The following is a 23,284-nucleotide window of genomic DNA, read 5'->3' as shown; positions in this document are numbered from 1 at the left end:
CTCAGTAGTTAAAATCAGGGTTAAAAACTTTTCTGTTTGCTGTCTATTATCAAAACAACTATTAAATTCCGCAAACTGGAACTTAATTTCTTGCATTTTATCTATTTTATTTTAGCCTTTTTCTTTCTGTTTTTACTAAATTTCTCTTATTTCTTTTAAAGTTTCTTTTTTTAATGCACTTATTATTGCTACCTGCACCACGCTGTAATGTTTTTAATGTTTTCTGTAAAGCACTTTGAACTGTCTTGTACACGTAATGTTCTATACATATAAACTTGCCTTGCAGTATGTTTAGATATGAAAATAAATTGAAAAATAAATTGTTAAAATCAGGGATTTTGAATTGTTTATGGACTACAAACATTCATACACAGTATTTCCTATTAAAGAAGTGACAGGTGTTCTGTTACTTTGTTGTCTCTGAGCGACCCGCCACTAGGCCTTTATTTAGAAAAGCTTTACCGGAAGTAGTGGGGTTGATAGCAATAGCTTGGCAGCCAGAGCCGCGTGCCCCGATGGTGGTAGGATGAGAGAGGAACAGCAACGGGGACTGAGTGGAGGAGGTGGAGTCTGTCCCAGCCTGCATCTGGCCCGCTCCCCTTTCTGTCACCCCGGGCCAAACCCGCCCAGCTCCTCTCACTCACTCTCCGCCTGTTTTCCCGCACGGCTCGGTCCGGACACACACACACATACATACACACACACACATACACAACAGCAGCAGCCGCCGGACTCACACACAACGCGAGGACACGGAATGGAGACGGAAGGGAGCCAGAGCAGCCTGTCCACCACGGACTCCCCTCACGACCCCTGGTAACAGAAAAAAAACAAAAACAAAACTTCGCTGTTTAAACTTTCTGTTGTACCTCTGCTCACACACACCTCACAAACAAACCCGGTATTCTGCGCGAGGACTCTAGTGTGCACACACACACCTCCACACGGAGATCCTTCATGTTTAAACCAGAGATGATACACTGAAGTATTTAGCTCAAGATTCACTCTTTGAAAACCTCAGTAACAACTTTGTCATTACTGTGTGAGCGAGTAAACATGCAACTCACTGAATCCTCCTTTGTTGACTATGTAAATGTAAATATTTTCTCTCCTTTTTCCACAGCAAAATGTTCATAGGTGGACTCAGCTGGCAAACAACGCAAGGTAAATCTTTTTCACCACTAGCCCTACTCAAATATCACTGTCTTTAAAAATCAAAGCAGGGGTTGGAAAGAACCAAATAATATTTTTCTTCTTGCAAAAGCTGTATTCCTTAATATTTCTGTTTGCCTTCATTGAAATTGTTTGCTTTCTCTTTTTTTGAATTTTACTCATGGAACCTGCTCCTGAATGAATGCACCCATTCAGAACTACCACAGGCTAACAGTGATTCATAAAAGCTCTCTCAAAGTAAATAAAATTAGTCAGATTTGAAGAGAATGAGGGATTCTACTTGTAGTTATTATGTAATTAGATTAGTTTTTGTTTAATCTTGGTCACATTCCATGTTTGACATCTTTAATTGAAAAAATGTGTGAACTTTGTTTAGGAAAATCTCAACAGAGCAGCCAAATACTTTTCAAGGTTTTCACTCCAAAAGTGGTTTCATCGACAATATGAATGAGTCTTCTCTATGTCTCGTTTCTCTTTCCCAGAGGGTCTGAAGGAGTACTTCTGCAAGTATGGTGAGGTGAAAGAGTGTATGGTGATGCGAGATCCGGTTACTAAGCGCTCGAGGTGAGGGAGCTGTGTGTGCCCGGCTTCTCTGCCGGTGCTGAAAGTTTATCTGAACTCCATGATTCCTCTCTGCTCATAATGTATCATTACACATCAACATCAGCTCCTGTGTCAGTAATACTTTCTTCCCCCCCGGTGTCTGCAGAGGGTTTGGATTCGTCACCTTTGTTGATCAAGCTGGCGTGGATAAAGTTCTGGCCCAAACCAGACACGAATTGGACTCAAAAACAGTGAGTTCTCTGTGTTTACTTCCCTCCACTGGCTAATCCCATTGCTCAGTGTTTGATTAGTGGATTTTCCAATAATCCGCTAGAGAGGTGTAACATTGCTTCATTTTAGTATATTTGCTAAGGTTTTGCTATGCTGATGTTTTTCTAACTCTGTCATAAATGCACACTGTGTGTGTGAACTCTTGGCTGCATCTGCTGCTCACCTCAGATGTGAGCACTTAACATGATAAAGTCATTAGTCAACACTTGGAGAAAGTGCTCTCTCATCTTTCTTCTGCCAAAGCAAGAAAATGTCACCCAGTGTCAATTTCCATAGAAACAAGGGGAACAGGACAAGCCAATCTTTGATTTTGGCCTTTTGGACAAGTGAGACAAGACTGCTTTTTTTTCTGTCCCTAAGGGGTAGAATTGACCTCAAAGAAAAAAAAGTTTCTCAATGGAACAAGTGAATGCAACCTGAAACCGTCAAGGTGCGAAAGCAACAATCAAACTCCTGTAAGATTCTAGTTCATTTCAGGGGGAAGAAATCTGCAAGTTTAGTGATGATAAATCCTTCCACCTGTGTGAATTATAACTTAAAATGTATTAATGGCCCTTGTTGCAAAGTGTGTGTGATTGTGTGTGCGTGCGTGCGTGTCTTTTTTGTCAGTAATGAATGTGGGCTGGTCTGGGAACAATGTGGCCCGTTGGTCGCCATAGGGACCACTGCCCCCGCCTCTCTCCTCAGTGGGAGTGGTGATGGCTGCGGGTTAGTCACTGTATTGAAATGAGGGGAGGCTATTTCTTCTTCCCCCTTTTGTGCTTTGAGTAAAGCACCTTTTCACCTCTTTGGAAGATAAGTGGAAGCTGCAAAGACGGGAATGGAGAATAAAAAATGTATTGATTTTATAAAGTTAAAAAGAAACATAAGAAATATGTTTACTAACTTATTGAAAATGACCAGAGGTGGAATTTGTATATAGAGATATAAGATTGATTTGAATTTTTTACTTTTTTTTTAATTTATTTTGTATTTTCTGGTTTCCCTACTGCTTTAGTGTCACTTGCAGGCACGACAGCTATGACAAGTAGTGCCATCATGGTTGGACGCCACTAACTCACCATGGGGTTCGTTTCCATAGTGACCCTCCCCTTTTCTTCCACAGTTGAAGAATGGTTCTGTCACAAAAGAAAAAGATAACAATGCACATCACTTACAATAATTTCTTGGATACCAGAATTGAAGACTGTATGTACAGCCACAAACAGAGGAGGCCATTATACTGACACTCGATCCTCTCATCGCCTCTTCAAATGAGCAGCTGATTAAGTTTAATCATGGCAGACTTCATAGACAATGATTCTGTCTTTTTAATTTGAACTTTTCCTCTCAACATGTGCGTGTGCCATCTCTGCGCAAGCTCGCGGACCATGGCAGGGGCCATTGTGGCTGGCACTTGGGTGTGTCGGTTGGATTTGTTGGAGGGGAGGGGGGGGTCCTGTGGCAGCCTCATCGACTGTGCGTTTGCCGTGGAGTGGACTCAGTAATCAGCAACAGGGGTCGGATGGTGAGCAGAGTAGGCCTTTTTAGACTGCTCACCCTGGCCCCCCTCTTCCTCATGCAGGCAGGTTATCCTGTTAGAGAGGCCAGAGAGGAAAGTTCTCCAGTGGCAACAGAAAGAATGTGCCATGCTGTGACCGACTGAACCGTTCTGTCGCTGGAATTAACAGAGCTTTACACCACTCTGAGGCTAAAGACCAAATACAGTGCTGCAGAGGAATTTATTGGTACTTATTGTGTTGAAGGACAGATGCGGTCCAGTTTCCACTGGTATAGTACTTTCTGTGATTTACGAAACTGCTACTGCTCTAGTTTCCCCCTTTGGGTGGCCTTCCAGCTTCCCGCTATTTGCCAAGTGAGGCGACAACCAATGCAAGCTGCACCTTAGTGAGACAAACTTTCACCTCAATAGAGTCTCATAGTAAAGACACACAGCTCTTTAAAGGCATGTGTTGTGACCCCCTCAACTGTTTCAGTACCGAGCTGAGTGGGAAAAAAAAGTGCTGCTTGAAAGGGGGGTGGTGGCGTCGGATAACCCCATCTGTGATTACTATGGCTCTCCTAACTAATAGGATTGGAGTCATCAGGCTTGAGTTGTTCCTCGGAGATGTTGAGTGCTGCCCAATCGGCAGGTTGCTCCGAGTGTGTTCCCAGCTCGGGCTGTGACAGGCAGCACTCTCGGCCAACTGTTGCATAGCTGGGATGTAGCTGGTCAAAGGGGATTGCCCTGATTTCATAAACCTCTCTTAGAATTATGTCCAAGCTCCTTCCCTGTTACCTTGCTCTGAGTGCGGTTCGAGCTCTCTGTAGACAACATCTCTGAGGCCTTTAAATAGTTTCACACATCTTCTTTATATAGGAGAATGTTTATAACATCATGCTTGAAATAATCACTCATGTCTCTTAAGTTTTCTTTTCTCTAAGAAGTTTAATGATCTTAAATTATTTCTTCAATTTGAAATATTTCTGGAGGTTTCAATTCTCCACCACATCTGACTTCCAAACCAGACATGACACCACTATTTATTGTTGTATGTAAACATCTTAATCTCAGACTATTGGTAAGTACAACTGCAGATGAATGTGAAAGCAACCTCTCAGAGTCTCTCAACCATGAAGGTCGAATATCCAGCTGAAGTAACAATAAGCAAAACACCTCCAAGTATAAACCTTTACTCTGATCAACACTGTTTCCCTATGAAATAAACCTCTTTCACTCATGCGGCAAATTTATCTGTTTAATGTCCACAATTTCCTCCCCTTGGATGTGATGTGTGCTGCCATGTGTTTGATTTTGTTTGTTTGTGTGTGTGTGTGTGTGTGTGTGTGTCTGTTTGTTTTTGAATGTGCACAGGAGTGTTGGACATCAGGAGGGTTGGTGACATGAGGTGACTATCAGAGTAGTCTAGCCACCATAGAGACTAAACAGTAGAGTCTGCATCTGATCCTAAAGTCTTAGCCTATAGTTTTCTCACTCTGCTCTCTAGAACAGAAGTAAAACAAATAAATAAAAAAGAGAAAACTTGGGGTGATGTCAACTCTTGTTAGAGACAACACTGTTGCCCTTACATTGGTAAACGCATGAGGTTTACCATAGAGGCTCTAGCTGTCTATTGTAGTTCAACTCTACCCTCTCATGGTTATGGACTAATCATAGCACTGTACTGTATCACCATCTCTTCGTGTAACAGCAGTACAGTGTGGTGTAGTCTAGTTGTTCTCTAGCTCTATTAGACCAGTATAGACTAATATAGAGGTCTCAAATTCCAATTTTACTGCCTGTCTATGATTGCATCCTCATGGCATGATCTGGTTCTCTCTCCAATCTTAACCTTGGTGTCATTCAGTGGGCTTCTCAACATCAAGGACCAGTTTACTGTCTATTCAAGTTGTGTAGTTAAGATTGAAATCTAAAGAATTATCATGTTAAGAAACAGTCAAGCTTGTCCTCTTTTCTGGTCATAAATGCAAAGGGGAGGAACCGCAGGGCAGAGGAAGATCCAGATCACCTGAAAGTGCACAGGATGATGAATAGCCCCTGTTGTTGTCATCACTTCTGTCAAATGGATGATAGAGGCAAAAGCAAACAAACACAAACAAGCAGAGCTGTGTCGTTCTGCCGTCAGCGTGGCGTGATTGACAGCTCCCGTCCCCGTCTCCTCCCTCACTGTCTCTTCGACGCACTCTCGGCCGTCCTCGCTGAGGAGGTGAGGTGCGTTTGTGATTGTGGTGCCCGTGTGAGATTCCAGGAGATCACATGTCACATGCTGGTGACGAGAGAGGCTGGGGTTCACTGGACCTTCCCAGGCATTCCACCTGAGCACTCACATACATGCATATTTACACATTTGACTTGCGTGTGTGCATAAGAATATGTACTATAGGTATAATCAAATGAAATGATAGTGTATGATTCAGAAATTCAGAAATGCCTGTAAACCTGCTGAAATGCTACATGTGTTGGTAGAGAATTTATTTAAATGATAATGACAGATTAGGTATTTAATTAATTAAATGAGCAAAACATTTACTCTTAAAAAATGAAAGTTGGTGCTTTACCCCCCCTCCCCCTCCCTTTTTTTTTAAACATAGTTTTTAAATAAATGCTGCTGACTTTTGAAATTAGATTTTAATAAGAAATACTTTTGAAAGCCTCATTAATTGATAGGTTCATTTAAGTCCAGCTGACAGTGATTAGGGATTGTAGATAAAATAAAATAGATTTTTAATCCAAAGCTATAGTGTAAAGTGTAAAATTGCTTACTCTCCTAAATGTTTTGCTAATGAAAAATTACTAGCCACCATAATTCTGAAAACTTTCCAGCAATGACTTCAAAATACAGTTCCTGTATTTTTGTACTAATATCATTTAAATTCATGACAACAAAGTAAGTTTCGTAAAAACCCTCAGTAATTTGGGAAGTGTTTGGTTCATTTTTTAAATTGGTACGAAAACGGCATAGTTTAACCCATAAGAGCCTAACTTGGCATATTTGTTACATACAGTTTCTGAGACATTTTGCTTCAATTTATGGTACAAACTTTGCTCAAAATCCTGTTGAACACAGTCTGATACTTGTCTTCTCTCCCCTAATAGACACCCAGAAGCAGAAAACTACATTCTAATATTTTTAATATATCACATGGTAATAAATAGTAGATTTCCCTGCCAAAAAATTGTTAATTTTCTTGTTACATTTTGTTAAAGGGCCAAATAAAGACCTCTTATTAAAAAATTGGACTTTTCTTACCATTTTTTCATGGGTTGGGCCTTAATGTGTTAATACCTACCCAGCCACAATGATGACTTGTTTCATAAACTTATATCACTGTAAGACACACATACTGTATACACACGTGTAGATTCAACAGTGTGTTCAGACACTACTGGTCAAAGTTCTTCGTCAGATGTTGGTGCGTTACACAATGAGAATCTGTTACCAGCTAAAAGTAGGCGAGACACTGAAGGCAAAACGTCTGTTTCTTTTATGTTTTTAGGTTTTGAACTATTGTGCTTTTTTGAAAAAACCTCAAACCACATTTTTTGTGTTTATTTCACTGCATTTTGCTAAATGGAGGTTACAAGAATTAGAAAAATGTAAGCATCCATTTTTGTGTCTAAACTTATTTTGGCCCATGTGTGTGGTCTTAAACAGATTTCTGCCACTTATGTAGTCTGACACACACAAAACGTCACAGTTTCCTTTTCTATATTCTTATGTTTTAATTGAAGGACTTACTCAGTTAGTATCCATAGCCTAGTTTATATAATATTTTTATTAAAAGTCTCAGCTTTTTGTTTTCTAATTTTTTTAATGATAAAATCCTTCTTATAAAAACCCTTTGACTTTAATATGTCAACAATATTCATAAGCCAGGCTTAAGATTTCTCTCACTGTAAGTAATCAGCTAGAAAAATTCCTAATATCTGTCAATTAAAGATTTTAGCCTATTCACCTGAAATGTTGTGCCTTAAAGTGGGCTGGTTTTAGATAAACTAGAAAAATGTCTTAAAGGTGCCTTTCTCTCTTTTTTAAGTATTGAGACACGCAAGCTTGATAAGCCTAAAAGATAGATGTTTTTGAACTTAGAGCAGGTGAATAAATATGCCAAACCAATTGATAACGTGGACCCTGGATTTCACCTTTATCGCAGAGCTTCTAAAGGATGACAGACAAGGCTCTGACATCAGAGTACAGCAAGGGAAGGTGACAAGTTTGGCTGGTCCCTCTGGGTTGCAGCACATCACTAACCAGTCCTCTCGCTCTCTGTATTCTCTCTTGTAGATTGATCCAAAGGTTGCTTTTCCTCGGCGAGCTCAACCCAAGGTGAGTCGAATTGTCCCCCATTGTGATGTGTGTTGTTTGCACCAGCTTGGTGTGTGTTGAGTGTTTCAGTCTCGCATCTGAACTAATGCTGCGTAATCTGATAAACATGGCAGCTGCTGAACAGTAATGTGAGCATTTGTCAACAAAAAGCTTCAGAGTTTTTGGTTTTAACCCATTTAACAACCTATTTTGTTTTTCCTGTGTGCTTTGTCCTGGCTAGGGCTTCTTTGTTTTTCTAGACCCAGAATTCAAAGGAATCACATGATGAAATAATACTGCGATAGATAAAAGAAACCAAGTTTATCTTTATATGTTAAATTGAATTTATCATTTTTAGGAGTTTTATTAATAGAAATAATGAAAAGACAAATTAGCACAGAAAAAAGGGACATTTGTTTCGTAAGGACTCCGTTTTTCTCATTTTTCCTGTAGTGTTTAAAAGTTTGAATGAAGTTGGTGCTCAGTACTTTTTTGACAATCAGTTATAATTTTAGTTGAATGAGACATTTTTAAATATAAATTAGATTAAGCAAAAGTACTAAGTGTGTGAAAAGCAGTTGTTACGAATCAGATTTTACCATCAAAGATGTCATCACAGAGCACTGGGTCAAATACATTAAACCATTAACTGGTCAATGGCACGAATCTGCATTAAAAATCTGCTTCACTAAGTTTAGCTTAAATCTTACAGTTGATTCGTGATTTCTGCATCATCGTCAGAGTAAAATGTCAGAGTGGGTCAGCACCATTTCTACTCCGATGCACACAGGCGGTTCCCTGAGTGAGTGGAGTCTGCACACCACTGGCAGGATTTGAAACACACCAGATTTAACATCTAGAAACATTAGACAAAAGCCTGTAACTGTCTGCACTACTTAGCTGGTGAATCGTCATGATGAATCCCAGAAAGCTAATACAGCTAGTAAGCAGCAACAATGAGCAAGATAAAAATCACAGATATTAAACTTTCCCAATCACAAATTATACACAATACACAACAAAAAATGTAAATAATTATAGCATTTGTTATTTATTGGATGAGAAATAATGACCCTTTTATGAAAAAAAAAGGAGTTTTTGGTGACATTACACCATCAACAAGAACATATCTCACCAGTAAGTATTCAAGTCTGTATTATTGTATTTTTCCAGTGTAATAAAAAGACAATTAAACTGGAGATTTTCTGTATTTTATCTATTTGAAGTTAGAAAACCAACATGACATTTCTAGAAATGTATTTATAAAAATCTACGTTGAAATGTAGAAATGTACAGTATCACACTGCATTAAATCAACCCAAGTGATTTAGTGTAAAACTATTTTGTCCTTGAAATGTAGATCCCTCAGATTGAATCGTCTTATGAAGGATACTCACTCCTAGAAATTACCCACAAAACTGAGCAGCTTTGATTATCTGCTGGGTTTTTTTTTTTGTTTTTTTGCAACTGCAAACAAAGTATCTCTAAGTTTAGCTGTTGAAGATGACTCTTAACTAATGGTGACACTTTTCGGTTAATAGTTTGTATTAATGTATCTTTATATGTTTTTTTCTCCCATTAAGAAAAAAATGTTATAGCCCAAAATACCCTTTTTTTTTATTATTATTACATGTACTGTAATGATGATTTTATTATTAGTGACTTGTTAGTCTCATGATGCAAAATACAATGAAGCTTCTTGTGAACTCCAAATGTGATGCAAGGAGCTGTTTAGAAGCACTGTTGGAAAAAATAACACCATGTTCTACACTGGAAGCTGTAATTTAATTTACCATAAACTTGGTGTGGTCCATCAGAGTATATTTAAAAAATAATAGAAATAATAGATTTAGCTGAAAATGCATGTATTGCTAGTGAACTTAGTTAATGAGTACCCTCTGCCTTCAGCTGGTGACTCGAACCAAAAAGATCTTTGTGGGCGGCCTGTCAGTGAACACAACTATTGAAGACGTCAAGCAATACTTTGACCAGTTTGGGAAGGTGAGTGTTGTTTAAAAGAGCTTTTATGGTGTCTGATTAACATTAGAATAAAAATAAATAAATCAATAAAAATGTGCGTTGAAACTGAAGTAAGATAACTTTGGCAGTTCTAATGGACATGTAAGTTTTTCTTGGTGCAGAAGCAGATCCACAGCTTAGAAACACATAGTACCACATCCCACCAGCTCTGCTGATTCTGATTCACCACAAATTCTCAGAGAAAAACTTCACTTTGAGTCAGGCGGCTGCCTGGAGATGAAGGAGTTACTGCGATGAAGAGGAGGAGGGCGAGAAAGGGCTGGAGGAGAGTAAGAGGAGGAAAAATAACGAAGCTGTGAGGCTCTGGTAGCAGCAGGCGAACTTTGAGTTGGGGGGACTGGAAGAGGGAGTGGAGGGAGAGTGGATGGTGGGAGGTGATGGGGGGGGGGGTATAAAAGTTTTGTGCCGAGTGTGTGGTGATGGTGAGGAAGGAGGAGGGATTATCAGAATCTGAATTAATCTGATGTAACAGCTGCTACTACCCACAACCCCCTCCTGGCCTGTTACCGTGGTGACCTGGCTTGCCCATTGTCCCCATATAATTCTGTGGGTAAGGGGGTTTTTGTTCTGAAGGAGGAGGGATGAGATGGTGTTTGGGGGTGTTAGTATGAGTGTGTTGGTGGGGGTGAAATTAGTAGTTTAGTAACAATAAATACAACTTGAATGATTCTTAAAACCCAAAAAACTTATTATTGAAGTCCCATCTGTGTTTTTATTTCTTAAATCATTTAATTCTTAAACTTTTGACAAGTTTCTCATATATAATTTATAAAACTCTTAAAGGCTTGAGGCAGAGAATAGACGATGGGCTGACAAAGGCACTGGCTGGGGAGGGAGGGCCTTACTTGTGGAAGCGTAGGAGAGGGAACTGGGGCAAAGATGGGGTGTGTGTGTTTGGGGGGGGTGGTAGTGAGGGCTTTATGCCTCTGTACAAAGCAAGGCAAATATTTTGTTAGTTTGTGCAGAAGTTATCTGCATACTAGATGTTCTTAGATGTTTCTGGCTAAATAACGTGAAAATGACTGTGTAGTCTGGTGCTATTTGGTGGATACTTATTTCATTTTTTTAGTGGTTTGTTGCAAGTAAATAAAACCCAACCTTAAAAAAAAAAAGAATAAATAAATCATTTCAAGTTTTCAGCAGTCTGCAGCTTAGGCTCCTTGAAACTTTCTTTTAAGTAAAAGGTGCAAAAACTGCTTTTCAGTGGCCACGTTTCCGAGTGCGCGGCACTTTATTTTCAGTGCCAAAGCTTTGGCCTCGAGTTTCTCTCTGCTCCCTCTTCAATCATAACGTCTAGATGAATTTTTGCCGAGAGAGATATCGAGGGATGGATGGTGAAATGTAGGCTGCAGCCATCCATGGAAGTTCCTGATTAGACTGCCTCACTGGACCTTTTGTGTCCCGTCCTGGTGAGGACAAAGGAGTGTGGAGAGGGATGGGCAGTGGATAACAGGGAAGATGAGAGTTGGAGAGAAAAAAAAAAAGGATGAGAGGGAATATTGTTTGGCCGGACGCCATTCAAAAAATGTTTGAAATATTGACCAGTGATGTGCAATTTATTCTATTTGTGGTGTTTAACAAAGTTGTGATGATTTACTTACATCCTCCAGGGTGATTTGTGAGGTTTTAGCTCATGATGGGATTGTACGGGACTCTGTGAGTTAGCCTGTTACATCATGTCTCTCATGAATCCCAGTGTGTTCAGATTGCTCTTCTTGCTCTCTGGGAGTATTATTATTATGTTGTTGTAAACTTTGATAATCTGAGAGGTTTCTTCTAATTATGTCAAAAATAAAAAAAAAAGTTTTGTTTTTGCAGACATATAAAGTTGTTTGCAGAGAGCAACTGTTAGGCTGGAAGCAAACAGTGACTTGAGAGGCAAACTAAAGGTCCCCTTTCACACTGACACTCTTCATTCACCTTTGACCTTTCTGTGGGCAAAATGCCCTCTAGGGTTTACACACTCACACACACACACACACACACACACACACACACACACACACACACACACACACACACACACACACACACTGCCCTATCACTGACACTCCTATTAGACTGTGACAGATTATTCTGTGGAGCACATCCAGTAAACTTATTATAGACCAAGAGCACAGATGAATTTACCAAATGTTTATGAGGACCTTCGTGTTCAGACTGGAATATAAACATGTCAGCTTGTGACAAGAGGAAGAAGGAGAGAAAAAAAGTCAGAGAAAGAGTGGGTCAACTTTGACATAACAAACTGTGTGTGTGTGTGTGTGTGTGTGTGTGTGTTCGTATTGAATAGACACCTGTGTCTTTGCTCCATAAAGGGAGGCTGGGCCGGAGGGAGAGGTCAAAGGGAGAGGAGGAGGAGGAATTATGGCTGACTGTGCCAACAAAGAAAGCCTCCAGGCTCTTTGTTCTTCCTCTCCCTTTGTCTCTTTTTTTCTTTCCATTCCACTTTGACACAATCTTTCTCTCCCTACAGGACTCTCTGTACTCTCTTTCAGCGAATCTCCACCTGTTTCTATTCCTCTCGCTATCAGCTCTCTCCTCTCATCATGTCTCCACCTGCCCACAGGATTCACCTTTCTGCTTGTGACTTGTTGCTCGTTTGTGTCAGTGTTTCTCTCTTTGTGGCCCATTTTGTCTCATTGGCGCTCTCCCACCATTCATAAAAGCATATTTGATGTTGGCTGGAGTTCTTTTTTTTAATTTTTTAGAGGACTTTTTGTACAGTTGCCATGGTAATGTCAAACTTTGGAGGAGCAGAGAGGGGGGTTTCTGTGAGGACTGTGACTTGGAAAGTTTTGCAGCAAACACAACCTCCAGCTTTTTCTGCTTCCGGTTATGTATGTTAACTTTATACAGCTCTGGGGCTTGTTTTACAGTTTTCAGCTTATTTTCTTGTCTTTACCCCCTGGGCCTCCTCTTTGTAACCTGTCGCTCGTCTCCAGTCCCCTCCTTCCCCCTCCTCCCGCCTCTCTGTCCATCTGTTGCTGAGCCTCCCTGCAGAACTTGAGAAGGGCTGAGGTCAGGCAATATGCCGCGTGGCAAGACGGAGCACTGCGTAAAAGCCTGTGTTGTTTGTCTCCCTTCAGGTCGACGATGCCATGCTCATGTTTGACAAGACCACAAACAGACACAGAGGTGAGACGGACTAACCCTTCTCTCTGCCCGCTCATTCCTTGTGTCCCTTCTTGTTCTGGATTTACTAGTCTTCCTCCAGACCTTCCTGGCTGTCTATTGATCCCCTTCAACCCCCCACGAGTCTCCTTCCTGTAGGCTGATCTGGAGGAGGCGAACGGGGCTAGTCTAATTAGCCAGTCCGTTAATCGGGATCAGGATAAAGCCTCCTTAAGCACCTCCTCCCCACCCTGGGATTGATCGATTATGACAGCCTACCAGCTTTGCCCGGTCCTTCTGGCCGGGAAGGGAGGGAAAAAAAGGATGAGTGCAGAATAGCAACATTGAAAGGGGGGAAGGGGGGCAAATGTGTTAAGCAGCTATTACAGCACTAATTACCGCGGGCTCTTAGTTCTACCACTGTACAGAAAGGCCTACTATCTATTTCCACCAAACTGCAGAGATTTTTTTTAACCATAAACCTTCTGCTCATTAGGGTTTGGCTTTGTGACGTTTGAGAATGAGGACGTGGTGGAGAAAGTCTGTGAGATCCACTTCCATGAAATCAACAACAAAATGGTTAGCACCTTGATTTGCACTTTGATGTCACAGTGTTATGTAGAAAACTAAGCAGGACTTATTTTTCTCTTGTCCGGAAACAGGTGGAGTGTAAGAAAGCTCAGCCCAAGGAGGTGATGTCCCCCACTGGCTCGGCCAGGGGGCGCTCTCGTGTGATGCCCTATGGCATGGACGCCTTCATGCTGGGCATTGGTATGCTGGGTAAGTTAGTATTGATCAAGACAGGAAGGATGTGGCCGCACACCTGAATCTGACAGTTTCTACTACTGGATTAAAGGCCTTGCTGCCTTAAAGGTCATATGGCACCTCATGGGGAGAGTGCTGACCACTGACGTGGGCTGCTACACCTAAGAGACTAAAAGTGTCCAGAAATGAAAATGGATAACATGCGATATCTTCAAACCACCTGATACACCACAGTTATGTTTTATAGTATCTTTACATGTTAAGAACAGCCGTTTATTGTTTCATCTCAAATAGTTGAAGTTCACACAAGAAGCAAATCTAAAAATTTCTAACTGATATTACAGTTTCAACCAAATTAAAAGGCACCTCTTTTATCAACACCCCCTTTCAGACATTTTTCTTAAAATTTTCTTTTTATCAAGCTCAAGCTGTGATAACTAATGAAGAGGTCTCCATAGCATCATTAGAGAAACTTTCCAATAATTTAGATGATCCCTGCAGAGGCAAAGCAATGGTTTAAAGATAGTGAAATGGCCTTTTAGTTCTAAAGTTTCCACTGAAATAACCATAACTTTACAACTACAATCATTCAAACTTCTTTTCTTATAGCTGAAGCTAAGCTTGCCACACCAATGCTACCACCTACTGTCCAGTCTGAGAACTACTTTTTAAAGTATGTCAGTTTTTTAATTAGCCAATACAGATCAGGAGATATTATGCCACACTGAGGAGAAATAAAATAAATGAATACTCAAGACTAAGTTGTGATTCTCATAATAGATAACATCATTGTTAATACTTTTAGTGTTGTCCTGAGGTCAATTCTCCTAGTATCTAGTTGCATGCAGAGAAAATCTGTGTTACATGGACTGCTGGGAATGAAACTGAAGACAAAACCTGTAAGCTGCTCAGTCCTGTCTTTGTGAGGAAAACCAGACCATGAGTGTAGAATATCATCAACCTGCATGTCACAGATTGTAGAATAGTTCAGCAACACCCACACACAAACACACACCTATTTCTCCATTCTGTTATGCAGTTTATACATTTCTTTGTAGCACTGTTGTTTTATGCTTAACTGTGCATGTGCCATCATTGGCTCTTGAAATGACTCATAGTTATATACTTATTTTTCTGTACAGGTTATCCAGGCTTCCAGACTGCCACTTACACCAGTCGGAGCTATGCAGGCATCACTCCTGGATACACCTATCAGTTCCCTGGTAATCAAAACCAACTCACACAGTTTCTGTCAAACTAACCGAGAAATGAATGTAATTATATTTCATTGGGAGAGTGAATGCCATGGGAAATGCCTTGTACGAGGACATTTTTAAGAGTTTTGTGGGATTTTTGTAAATCAGTGGAAAAACTGACACTATAATCATTCTTGCATGATTTGTTAATGATGAAATCACAAGAAAATGATCTGCTTGTTCTTGAGTTTAATAGTCTGAAATGACTTGCAGCAACTTGCACCTCCAGCTTTGTGTGGGTGAAGAAGTGACACAAGAAATGTGTAAATTTTTGTAAAATGATTCACTATGTTGGAAGAATTGCCATTTGGTTTTCAACATATATCTAAAAATGTGTTAATCCACTGAGCAGCAAATTGAAGTGTGTTTGAATGGAAAGGTGTTCTGTACCAATAGATTACTCAGTAACAAAAGACTGTTTAACCATATCTGCAAATATACAGTCAATAGCACAGTCAATGTTGAATTGACAGTAGACACAGTGTCACAAATACAAACATGTCTCCATAGATGCACATGACACACTCTGAGTGGAAATGGCTGCTTGTAAATATCAGGGAGTGGAAATGCTTTGCTTGTGTGAGTGTTTGTGTGCATGCTAGCATGGCTGTGTATTCCAGTGGAGTGTGTGATGCTGAGCTGGGAAATAATCCCAAATTTAGATTTTTCACTAATTAAAAACGTAGATCATGTTTTTAAAATGTGAAAATCATTCCTTGAATTTGAAGTTATCAGTTTATATGACAAATTTGTTACACTTGCTTCATTTCTTGCTATTTCAGAGTGATTACTGGGGGCATTTTTTACTCCACTTTTTGGACTATAAAGCATCTTTCCATCCTTTAATTCCTGTTTGCATTCCTCGAGCCCTGTGTGTTCACCTCCTCACCTCTGAGGTGTTTCCCTTGCCTTAATGTGTGTGTGTGTGTTGTCCTTGTTGGTGGCGGCGGTGTGTGTCTCAACAGCACTCTGATGTTTCTGTTTTAGAGTTCCACTTAGAGAGGACTCCCCTTCTGACTTCACCCCACCCCCCTGAGCTCACAGGTCAGTCAGTCCCTCCTCTGGACTTTACAAGCAGCATGTTGTCAGTCTGCTTCACAACACATCAGCATCATCACCTGATCAACCTGGTTTGCATGTTTGTGTTTGTCGATCCTCCTCGGTTTCTATCTGAAGGCAGGATTGCTGACAGTAATGGGAAAGGTTGTAATTGTTTAAAAGGCTTCCTCAACTTCATCAGAAGCCCTCTGTGCTTTTATGATATATGACTTCTAGCATGAATTGTGTTGCTTGTTGCATGCTTCCAAACCAAGATGCTTAACCTGGATTTTTTCTTGTCAGCCATTCCTCTCACAGCATACGGACCAATGGCTGCAGCAGCGGCGGCGGCGGCAGTAGTCCGAGGTATAAACATGTCAAGTAAAGGTCAAAACCAAAATCAAATTTAGCTTGGTTGTTAACATTTTCTTATTAGCAATAAGCACAGCAAAGCTGGTCAGAAAGTTTTTTTGTTTGTTTGTTTCATTCCAGATTTAATTAGAAATGGAAATCGGTTCAATATTTTAAAAAGTGTAAAAATAATTTTCAGCTAAATGTGGTGGATTATTTAATTTTCATCCCCTGAACATGCTGCTAGTCCAACTAAACGAGATACACATGAGATACGCATGAAAATCATATTGGTGAAATTACTTTAAATCCTTAAAGATTTAAAAATTTACATTTTAATATCTGTATCCTACTTTATTAATCTAGTCGGTGCTCGCTTAATGGTTACACTAAATTGGTAATAGTTTAGACTGCGTGACCTAATCCTTCATTCTTCTCTCTTTGTTCACTCCACAATATTAAAGATCTATATCCTCATATAAGGATTTAATTCATTCATGGCACAAGACTTGATTGGTGGATTTTCCAGGATTAAACTTCAAACATTTTTATTTTGCTTTTAGGCTCCACCCCTTCCCGCTCTGCTGGATTTTTAGGTACAAGCAGCCCAGGTCCAATGGCAGACCTTTATGGAACAGCCAGCCAGGAGTCGGCGGTCAGCAGTTACCTCAGTGCTGCGAGCCCTGCCCCAAGCACTGGATTCAGCCATAGTTTGGGGGTGAGTTTACGTCACTGTTGATTACATATTTGAGCTTTAAAGCTGCAGGTTGTGTGTTTGGAACATTGCTGCATGGTAAAATAAGTGAGTAGATGGCACCACACTCCTACCTGTCCATTAAATTATGAAACCACACTTGTTAGACAGTCAGCTGAACTTAGAGTTTAAATGTTTACTAAGAGTTTAAAGAAGTGGCTGCCGGCTCACAAAGACTACATTGTTACATATTTTAATCATCATTAATGTTCAAAACAGCCATTTTTCCAGTCACAGAGACAATATACATGTTACTAAACTAGTTTTAGGGACATCTGTAGGTGTTATATGTAACATGACTGCAGCTAAGGGTCGTAAAATAGCTAAACCAGTATTGTATACAGACAGTGTGTCAAAGATAAACTTAGCCTCCAGGTCTAAAAACATGAAGCCTATTTGTCTTAAACCTGAATTCTTTCTAATGTCTACAATGGTCTACTCCTGTGGTTTTAAAAAAAAGAAGTCCAATAGATCAGAGCTCTTTGAAAAATTGACCCTACTTGATTTAATATTATAGTAAAATTTTCCCTTATAAATTAATGACCTCAATCATTAGTTTATTTGATTTGAGTTTATCTGAACATAAAGGTAAAATACAAGGAAATGAAACCAAAGAAAAGCACCATGTTGTCTCATACAGACAATCTCAATCACTAGTTTGAAATTATTGTCAGTGCAGCATGATGTTAATTTTGTAAATCAGGTTCCCATTTAGTTTAGTTTAGTTTAATAACACACACACACATAAAGAAATACAACATATAAGAGGGGGCTAGTTTTCTACAAAAAAATGATGATGGGAGTGTTTACCAGTTATTCTGTGGTCATACCAACTAATCAAGTAGGCATGCAACAGGAACACAAAGAGATAATCCCAGTATTATAGTACAATAAAGTAGTGTTGCTGGTGGAGACATAATAGAACAATGCAGGATAAAGAGAAATCACAACAACAAAGTAACCTTGAGGTGGAAATCAATAAATCAATAGACACGTTCTGAAAAAAATTAAGAATTTGCTTAAGATTTAAGGAAGTAAACGATAAAATACACAAGCTTTCAGCTTGACCAGTCAAAACCATCCAGGTATATGTAGGATATAAGAGAGGATCCACTCATTGATTGTAATGTCCAGTTTTAAAATATGAATATGGTTCAAGTACTGAACTTCAGTCTTCAAAACAGTAGTCTACAACATTTCTCTTAACACAGGTCTATGTTTCAATCCCTCAGTGTAAGGTCTGTTTCACTCAGTGGCATCCTTTCCACTTCTTCTGTGTATGAGCTAATATAAATTAATAAAACTTTACCACGAGTACCGCATGCAGAGTTTAATCAGAAATTTGTCTGAGGACAACTTTCATGATCATATCTTACCTAATGATGCCAACAAACTACAGACTTTCTTACTGATCTGAATAAGTGACCACAAGCAACAATAATTACATACTCTGCATTTTATACAGCAACTGAGTGTCTCTAAGCTCTGGCTTCAAAACATCTTTGGCTTCAAATGGTTTCAGTTTAAAAAGTGAAATACTCAGTTGATTTTTTTTAGTTTTTTCCAAAAATACCAAAATGAGAAAAGGCAAATAAAGCTTCATAATAGCAGTTCTCAAAATAGCAATGACACCATAATAACTTCCACCATTTTTTTTATTTACAGTCTTTGATTGGAATCTACAAATAAACCTACAAACACACCTGCAGATTTATAATTTGGTCATAAAAAACTGAAAACTGTTAGGGCAAAGGGCACAATTAAAATGAATAAATAAGTTAATAAATAAAAACATCTGAAGTAGCTGAAACTCTATTAAAGGCACAGAGTTGGGTTTTACACCTTCACACAGCCCCTTCAGAATTTAACTTTATTACACAGCCTCAAGTGGCCCTTTGACCAACTGTTAATTTTGGTACTGAGTTGGTCTTACCTGCAGTAGACAGTCCTGCATTTGGACAAAGCTTTCCTGACAGGTAAGCTAAAGCTAAAGGCTACTCAGAATGAAACCCATATAAAAGGACAATTTTCGCCTTCTAAAACAATTTAAACCTAGATTTTTCTGTGTTTTGAGCAAGAGCCACATTGCATCACTTTTGCATGAAGCAGTTGTTTACATTTTCTTAACAGCTGAACATGTTGGTAGAAACACAGTCCGCAGAGTGTTCAAAAACAGTCCATGCTGTGACCATGTGGCAATATTGAGCGGGTTACTTGGGCCTAATCTTTGTAACTATCTGCACCAGAGGTGATGGGGTGTAAATACCACAGTGCAGCTCTTGCTCATATTGCTTTATTTATGTGGTGGCTCCATCCTGAGAAGCTTTTAGCTCATGTTTGCCCACCAGGAAACCATCTGATTCTCCAAACACAGAGCTTTCTGGCTGTACTACATACAGCCCACATTAGAAAAAGGAAAATAAAAGAAAAGAAATATCCCTTCAAGAATATCAAGGCTTTCTGTTTTGCTGTTTTTATTCTTTTTTGCTAAACTAAGCTAACCTGCTGGTGAATGGATTGACAGAAGAGTGTTATTGATCTTATTATCTGCCTCTGCAAGAAAGCAAATAAGCACATTTTAAAGTCTTAAGTGTCGCTTTAAATTTCCTGCATGATGCTGAAGTTATATATACTATAACACAAGAAGACAAAAATATAAGAGACATATTTTGTTTTATTTGCTTTAGCCTGTAAGAAAACTATAACCCCCAAAATATTGGCTTTCACATCCACATTTTTATTCCAGTAAATACCCCAGCTGCAGTTTTTACTGATGATTACCTTCTAAGAGAGTGAGATGGAAAAACAATTATCAATTTTACAACAAAAATGTGCATTTTGTCAAACAGTAACTTTAACCCTGCATGCTTGCTTCCCACAGGGTCCTTTGATTGCCACGGCCTTCACTAACGGCTATCACTGAGAGTGTGAGTCAGTCTTCATGCTTGCTGACATCTTTAACTGTAACACGTAAGACGACTGCATTTCATCTGACCGCTGAATAATCCTACTGGTTTGTTTGTCAGTGCAGAGCTGTAGACTGAGAGCTGGAAGGAGTTGAAGCTGCTTTGGAGCTGATCTGGCCTGTCTCTGTCCAGTGTGCGTCTCCAGCTATGGGGGGAGGGCGATGAAGCTTCACCCCTCCACACTGGTGTCACCCACATTGTCGACCCTACTGATATTTCACTAAACTCCACCTTGTCTGAAAAAAAAATGTTTTAAAAAATGTTTGCAAAATGGAGCACAAAGCTCATTGTTACATGTAATAGCTACACATTTAAATGCTGTATTTTTTTCTGTCATGTTTTTTGTGATTGCCACATTATGTCATTATCTGTTTTAGCTGTCTTTTTTTTTCTTATTGTTTTTTTGGGAGGGGTCATTTGACCTCTAACGTGATCTCTCTGAGATAAGAGGAGTGAAGTCTCCGGGTGACGCCTGTTTGAACATCTGGAGCTGTAAAATGACTGGAAACTGTATATTTGTCTCTAGTTCATACTGAATTTTAACACTTGGGATTAATATTATTTCTTGAAATAATGCCACAAATTGTATATCTGGTTAGGTTTTAACAACGATTGTTACGCTAACAATGACAACAAAGGTCATTTGTCACGGTTACATAATTAGCCTTCATGAGCTGTACATTTTTTTTTCTTTTTGTAAAATATTGTAAATATGAGTGGTTTCTGGGTGGTGGGGCTCTGCTGTTTTTGAGGTGGGAGGCTTTTGGAGATATGGTACGTCTGATTCTTTCATCAATCCTTATGCGTTGGAGAGCTTGGCTGTTACGTATTATAGTCCCACCTGGAGGTCAAGAACATTTCAGTGTATCTGTCTATGTTAGACCAGCCATACTCTGTATTTCTCTCCAGGCGTAACTCAAGTGTCATGTGAGTCTTTTATGACTGAAGCTTCCTCAGTCGATGACATTTTTACGAGTTCAGCAGGAGTGAGGCTGAGTCTGGAGCAAACAGTTACTACTTGTGGGAGATAAGGGTGTGAAAACACTCCGTCTGGAGAGGGATAAACATGCTGTTTCTTATTTTATCATATTGCTGTTTTAAATGATTTTCAATTATGTGATGATTGTGAAGGAAAATGAAGGACAAGCATGCAGGAGCAGTCAGTTGGTTATTAATGAGTGATTCACCTCTGCAGGTTATGTGGATGTTTGTGTGAACATGTCATGTGGTTTTCTACACATTGGTTTCCAATGTGCCATGTGTTGTTTTTTTTTTTCTTTTTTGAAGGATTTCTCTGTCACAAAATGTGAATCTTGATCTGATTTTTTTTTTTTTTTTACACACATTTAACATCTTTGTCAAAGTGTGGATGGTTAAAACCTTTTAGAGAAGGCGGCCCTTTAACAGGGTTCTCCTTCACCCCCATCCATCACTGCATATCCACTGGAGGTCACAGACTGTAGCAATGTGACACCTGTTTTTTTTTCTTTTTAGACCAAAACAAGAGCTACTAGGATGTTGCACTGGCTGATCATGATACATGTATTTTCCTTAAAAACCATAGGTGAAAAACAAAGCACTCTTGATCTACAAAATACCAGGTTTTACATTTTGATACACTCGCCCTCACGACTGAGGGTTTTTCAGACTTTGATGCTGTTTTCACTGAAAATAACAATCTTGTCAACACTGTAACATTTTCTGATTTTGTTTTTCCTGTCATGTTATTCCTAAGGGGAAAAAAAAACTTTTTAAAATTCCTAATAAATTATTTTAAAACATTCCACTCTGCTGTCTTGTTGACTTTTTGTTTTAGTTTGTTTTTTGTTAAGATTTGTTAGGTTGATTTTTATATTTTTTGTACACGTGTTCTCAAGGTTTAGGATTTCTGCCATTGTTCTGTATTTGATGGCTTGTGTGGGATTTACTTTTAGAGTCAATTTCACCATGAAAGAAATTTCACATTTTCATATAATAAATATGATAACAGACTAAAACCTTATGGTACAAATACTGCAAATTGTATCACCCATACACTAGATGATAGTTAAATCTACTTCTTAAGTTTGGTATAAAGAAAGATGAAAATGGCTTTATCTGTTACAAGTTTACACTTTAAAAACAGATTTGCTAAAAAATATTATTTGCTATGAATGTGCATGTCATACATATACCACTTGTACTACGATATAAACATGTAATAAATAGCCATAAATGGGATAGAATAAAAACAACAGTAAACATAATTATGTTGTCAGTTACTAAAGTGGCCAAAATATCTTTGAAGGGTTTACATAAGTTGAAATATGAGGTAGATTAGCACAAAATGTAATTCAGGATTCTGGGACACAGTTCCACATGTTGCCTGTATTAGAGAACATGGATTTACAAGAATAACTCAACCACCCAATGGAAATGACGTAACCACCTTTAACATAGATGAAGATAGCAGCATTATGACTATCTGAGGCACAACCTGAGGCATCTCTATCATTAGCACTTTTTTCCACTAAAGAACAACAGTATCACCACTATCTACCCTCTGTCTAGAGATCAAAAGGGGATTGTAGTGGGAATGATTATCTGTATCCGCTACTCTTTACCAGAGGAAATCTGACCTGGGTGCCAGAGGGTAGTTGTGGGGGTGAACGCTGGCTGATGGGATGGATTTAGCTTTTCACAACACTTGTCTCTTTCACTGGCCATTAAGGTTACTTGGCTGGGTTTTAGCTTATCTCAGTTCACTTTTAATTAAATTCTGTTTATCTATATAGCACCAATTCAAAACATGGTTTATAAACTAAACAACATAAATTCTGGTCCAATTAAAAGCAAACCTAATTCACACAGAGTTTATTACGACATCCATCCATTTCCTTTTCCAACTTTATACTAATCAGGGTCAGCTGTGATCAGGTGAAAGGTGGGGCACAGTTTGGACACATTCACAAATGAGAACAACATTGCATGTTTGTAGTTAGTCTTACTTGTTTTTTAAATGAGAGGACATACTTTTGCACAAGAAAAACATACAAACAGCACAAGTAAAGGCCCCAGCCAGGATTCAAATGAGAAATCTTGCTGTGCAACAATGGAAACAACCACACCATCCACATTACAGCATACATCACAGTCAGTCAACTAATACAGCATAAAAACAAACAAACAAAAAAAAACAAACAAACA

At 39.1% G+C, this 23,284-nt stretch overlaps 1 protein-coding gene across 4 annotated transcripts; it reads left to right on the top strand.

Moving 5' to 3' along the window:
• The first annotated feature begins 550 nt into the window (after positions 1-550).
• On the top strand, positions 551-21,857 carry msi1b (musashi RNA binding protein 1b). Of its 4 annotated transcripts, none has more exons than XM_041999818.1 (15): positions 551-816; positions 1,124-1,164; positions 1,656-1,737; positions 1,883-1,967; positions 7,794-7,835; positions 9,723-9,815; positions 12,944-12,992; positions 13,465-13,547; positions 13,631-13,748; positions 14,876-14,956; positions 15,977-16,033; positions 16,331-16,393; positions 16,942-17,096; positions 20,014-20,059; positions 20,159-21,857. In XM_041999818.1, the coding sequence occupies exons 1-14, from the start codon at positions 758-760 to the stop codon at positions 20,053-20,055; spliced, it is 1,050 nt and encodes a 349-aa protein (XP_041855752.1). In that variant the 5' UTR covers positions 551-757; the 3' UTR covers positions 20,056-20,059; positions 20,159-21,857. The 4 variants fall into 4 exon arrangements, with proteins under 4 accessions (XP_041855752.1, XP_041855750.1, XP_041855749.1 ...); XM_041999815.1 differs by having other exon boundaries at positions 642-816; positions 20,164-21,857; XM_041999816.1 differs by lacking the exon at positions 15,977-16,033 and having other exon boundaries at positions 641-816.
• The last annotated feature ends 1,427 nt before the right edge of the window (positions 21,858-23,284 follow it).

Source organism: Melanotaenia boesemani, chromosome 11 (genome assembly GCF_017639745.1).
Source record: "Melanotaenia boesemani isolate fMelBoe1 chromosome 11, fMelBoe1.pri, whole genome shotgun sequence".
Lineage (NCBI taxonomy): Eukaryota > Metazoa > Chordata > Actinopteri > Atheriniformes > Melanotaeniidae > Melanotaenia > Melanotaenia boesemani.
Note: the sequence above shows the minus strand (reverse complement) of the source record. Positions and strands in the feature narration are given on the sequence as shown.

Excerpts from the sequence above, each read along its gene's own strand:
- msi1b (XM_041999818.1), top strand. The coding sequence starts at position 758 with ATGGAGACGGAAGGGAGCCAGAGCAGCCTGTCCACCACGGACTCCCCT. Across the intron at positions 1,165-1,655 it reads CAGCTGGCAAACAACGCAAG|AGGGTCTGAAGGAGTACTTC; the intron begins GTAAATCTTTTT and ends TCTCTTTCCCAG. Across the intron at positions 7,836-9,722 it reads CTCGGCGAGCTCAACCCAAG|CTGGTGACTCGAACCAAAAA; the intron begins GTGAGTCGAATT and ends CTCTGCCTTCAG.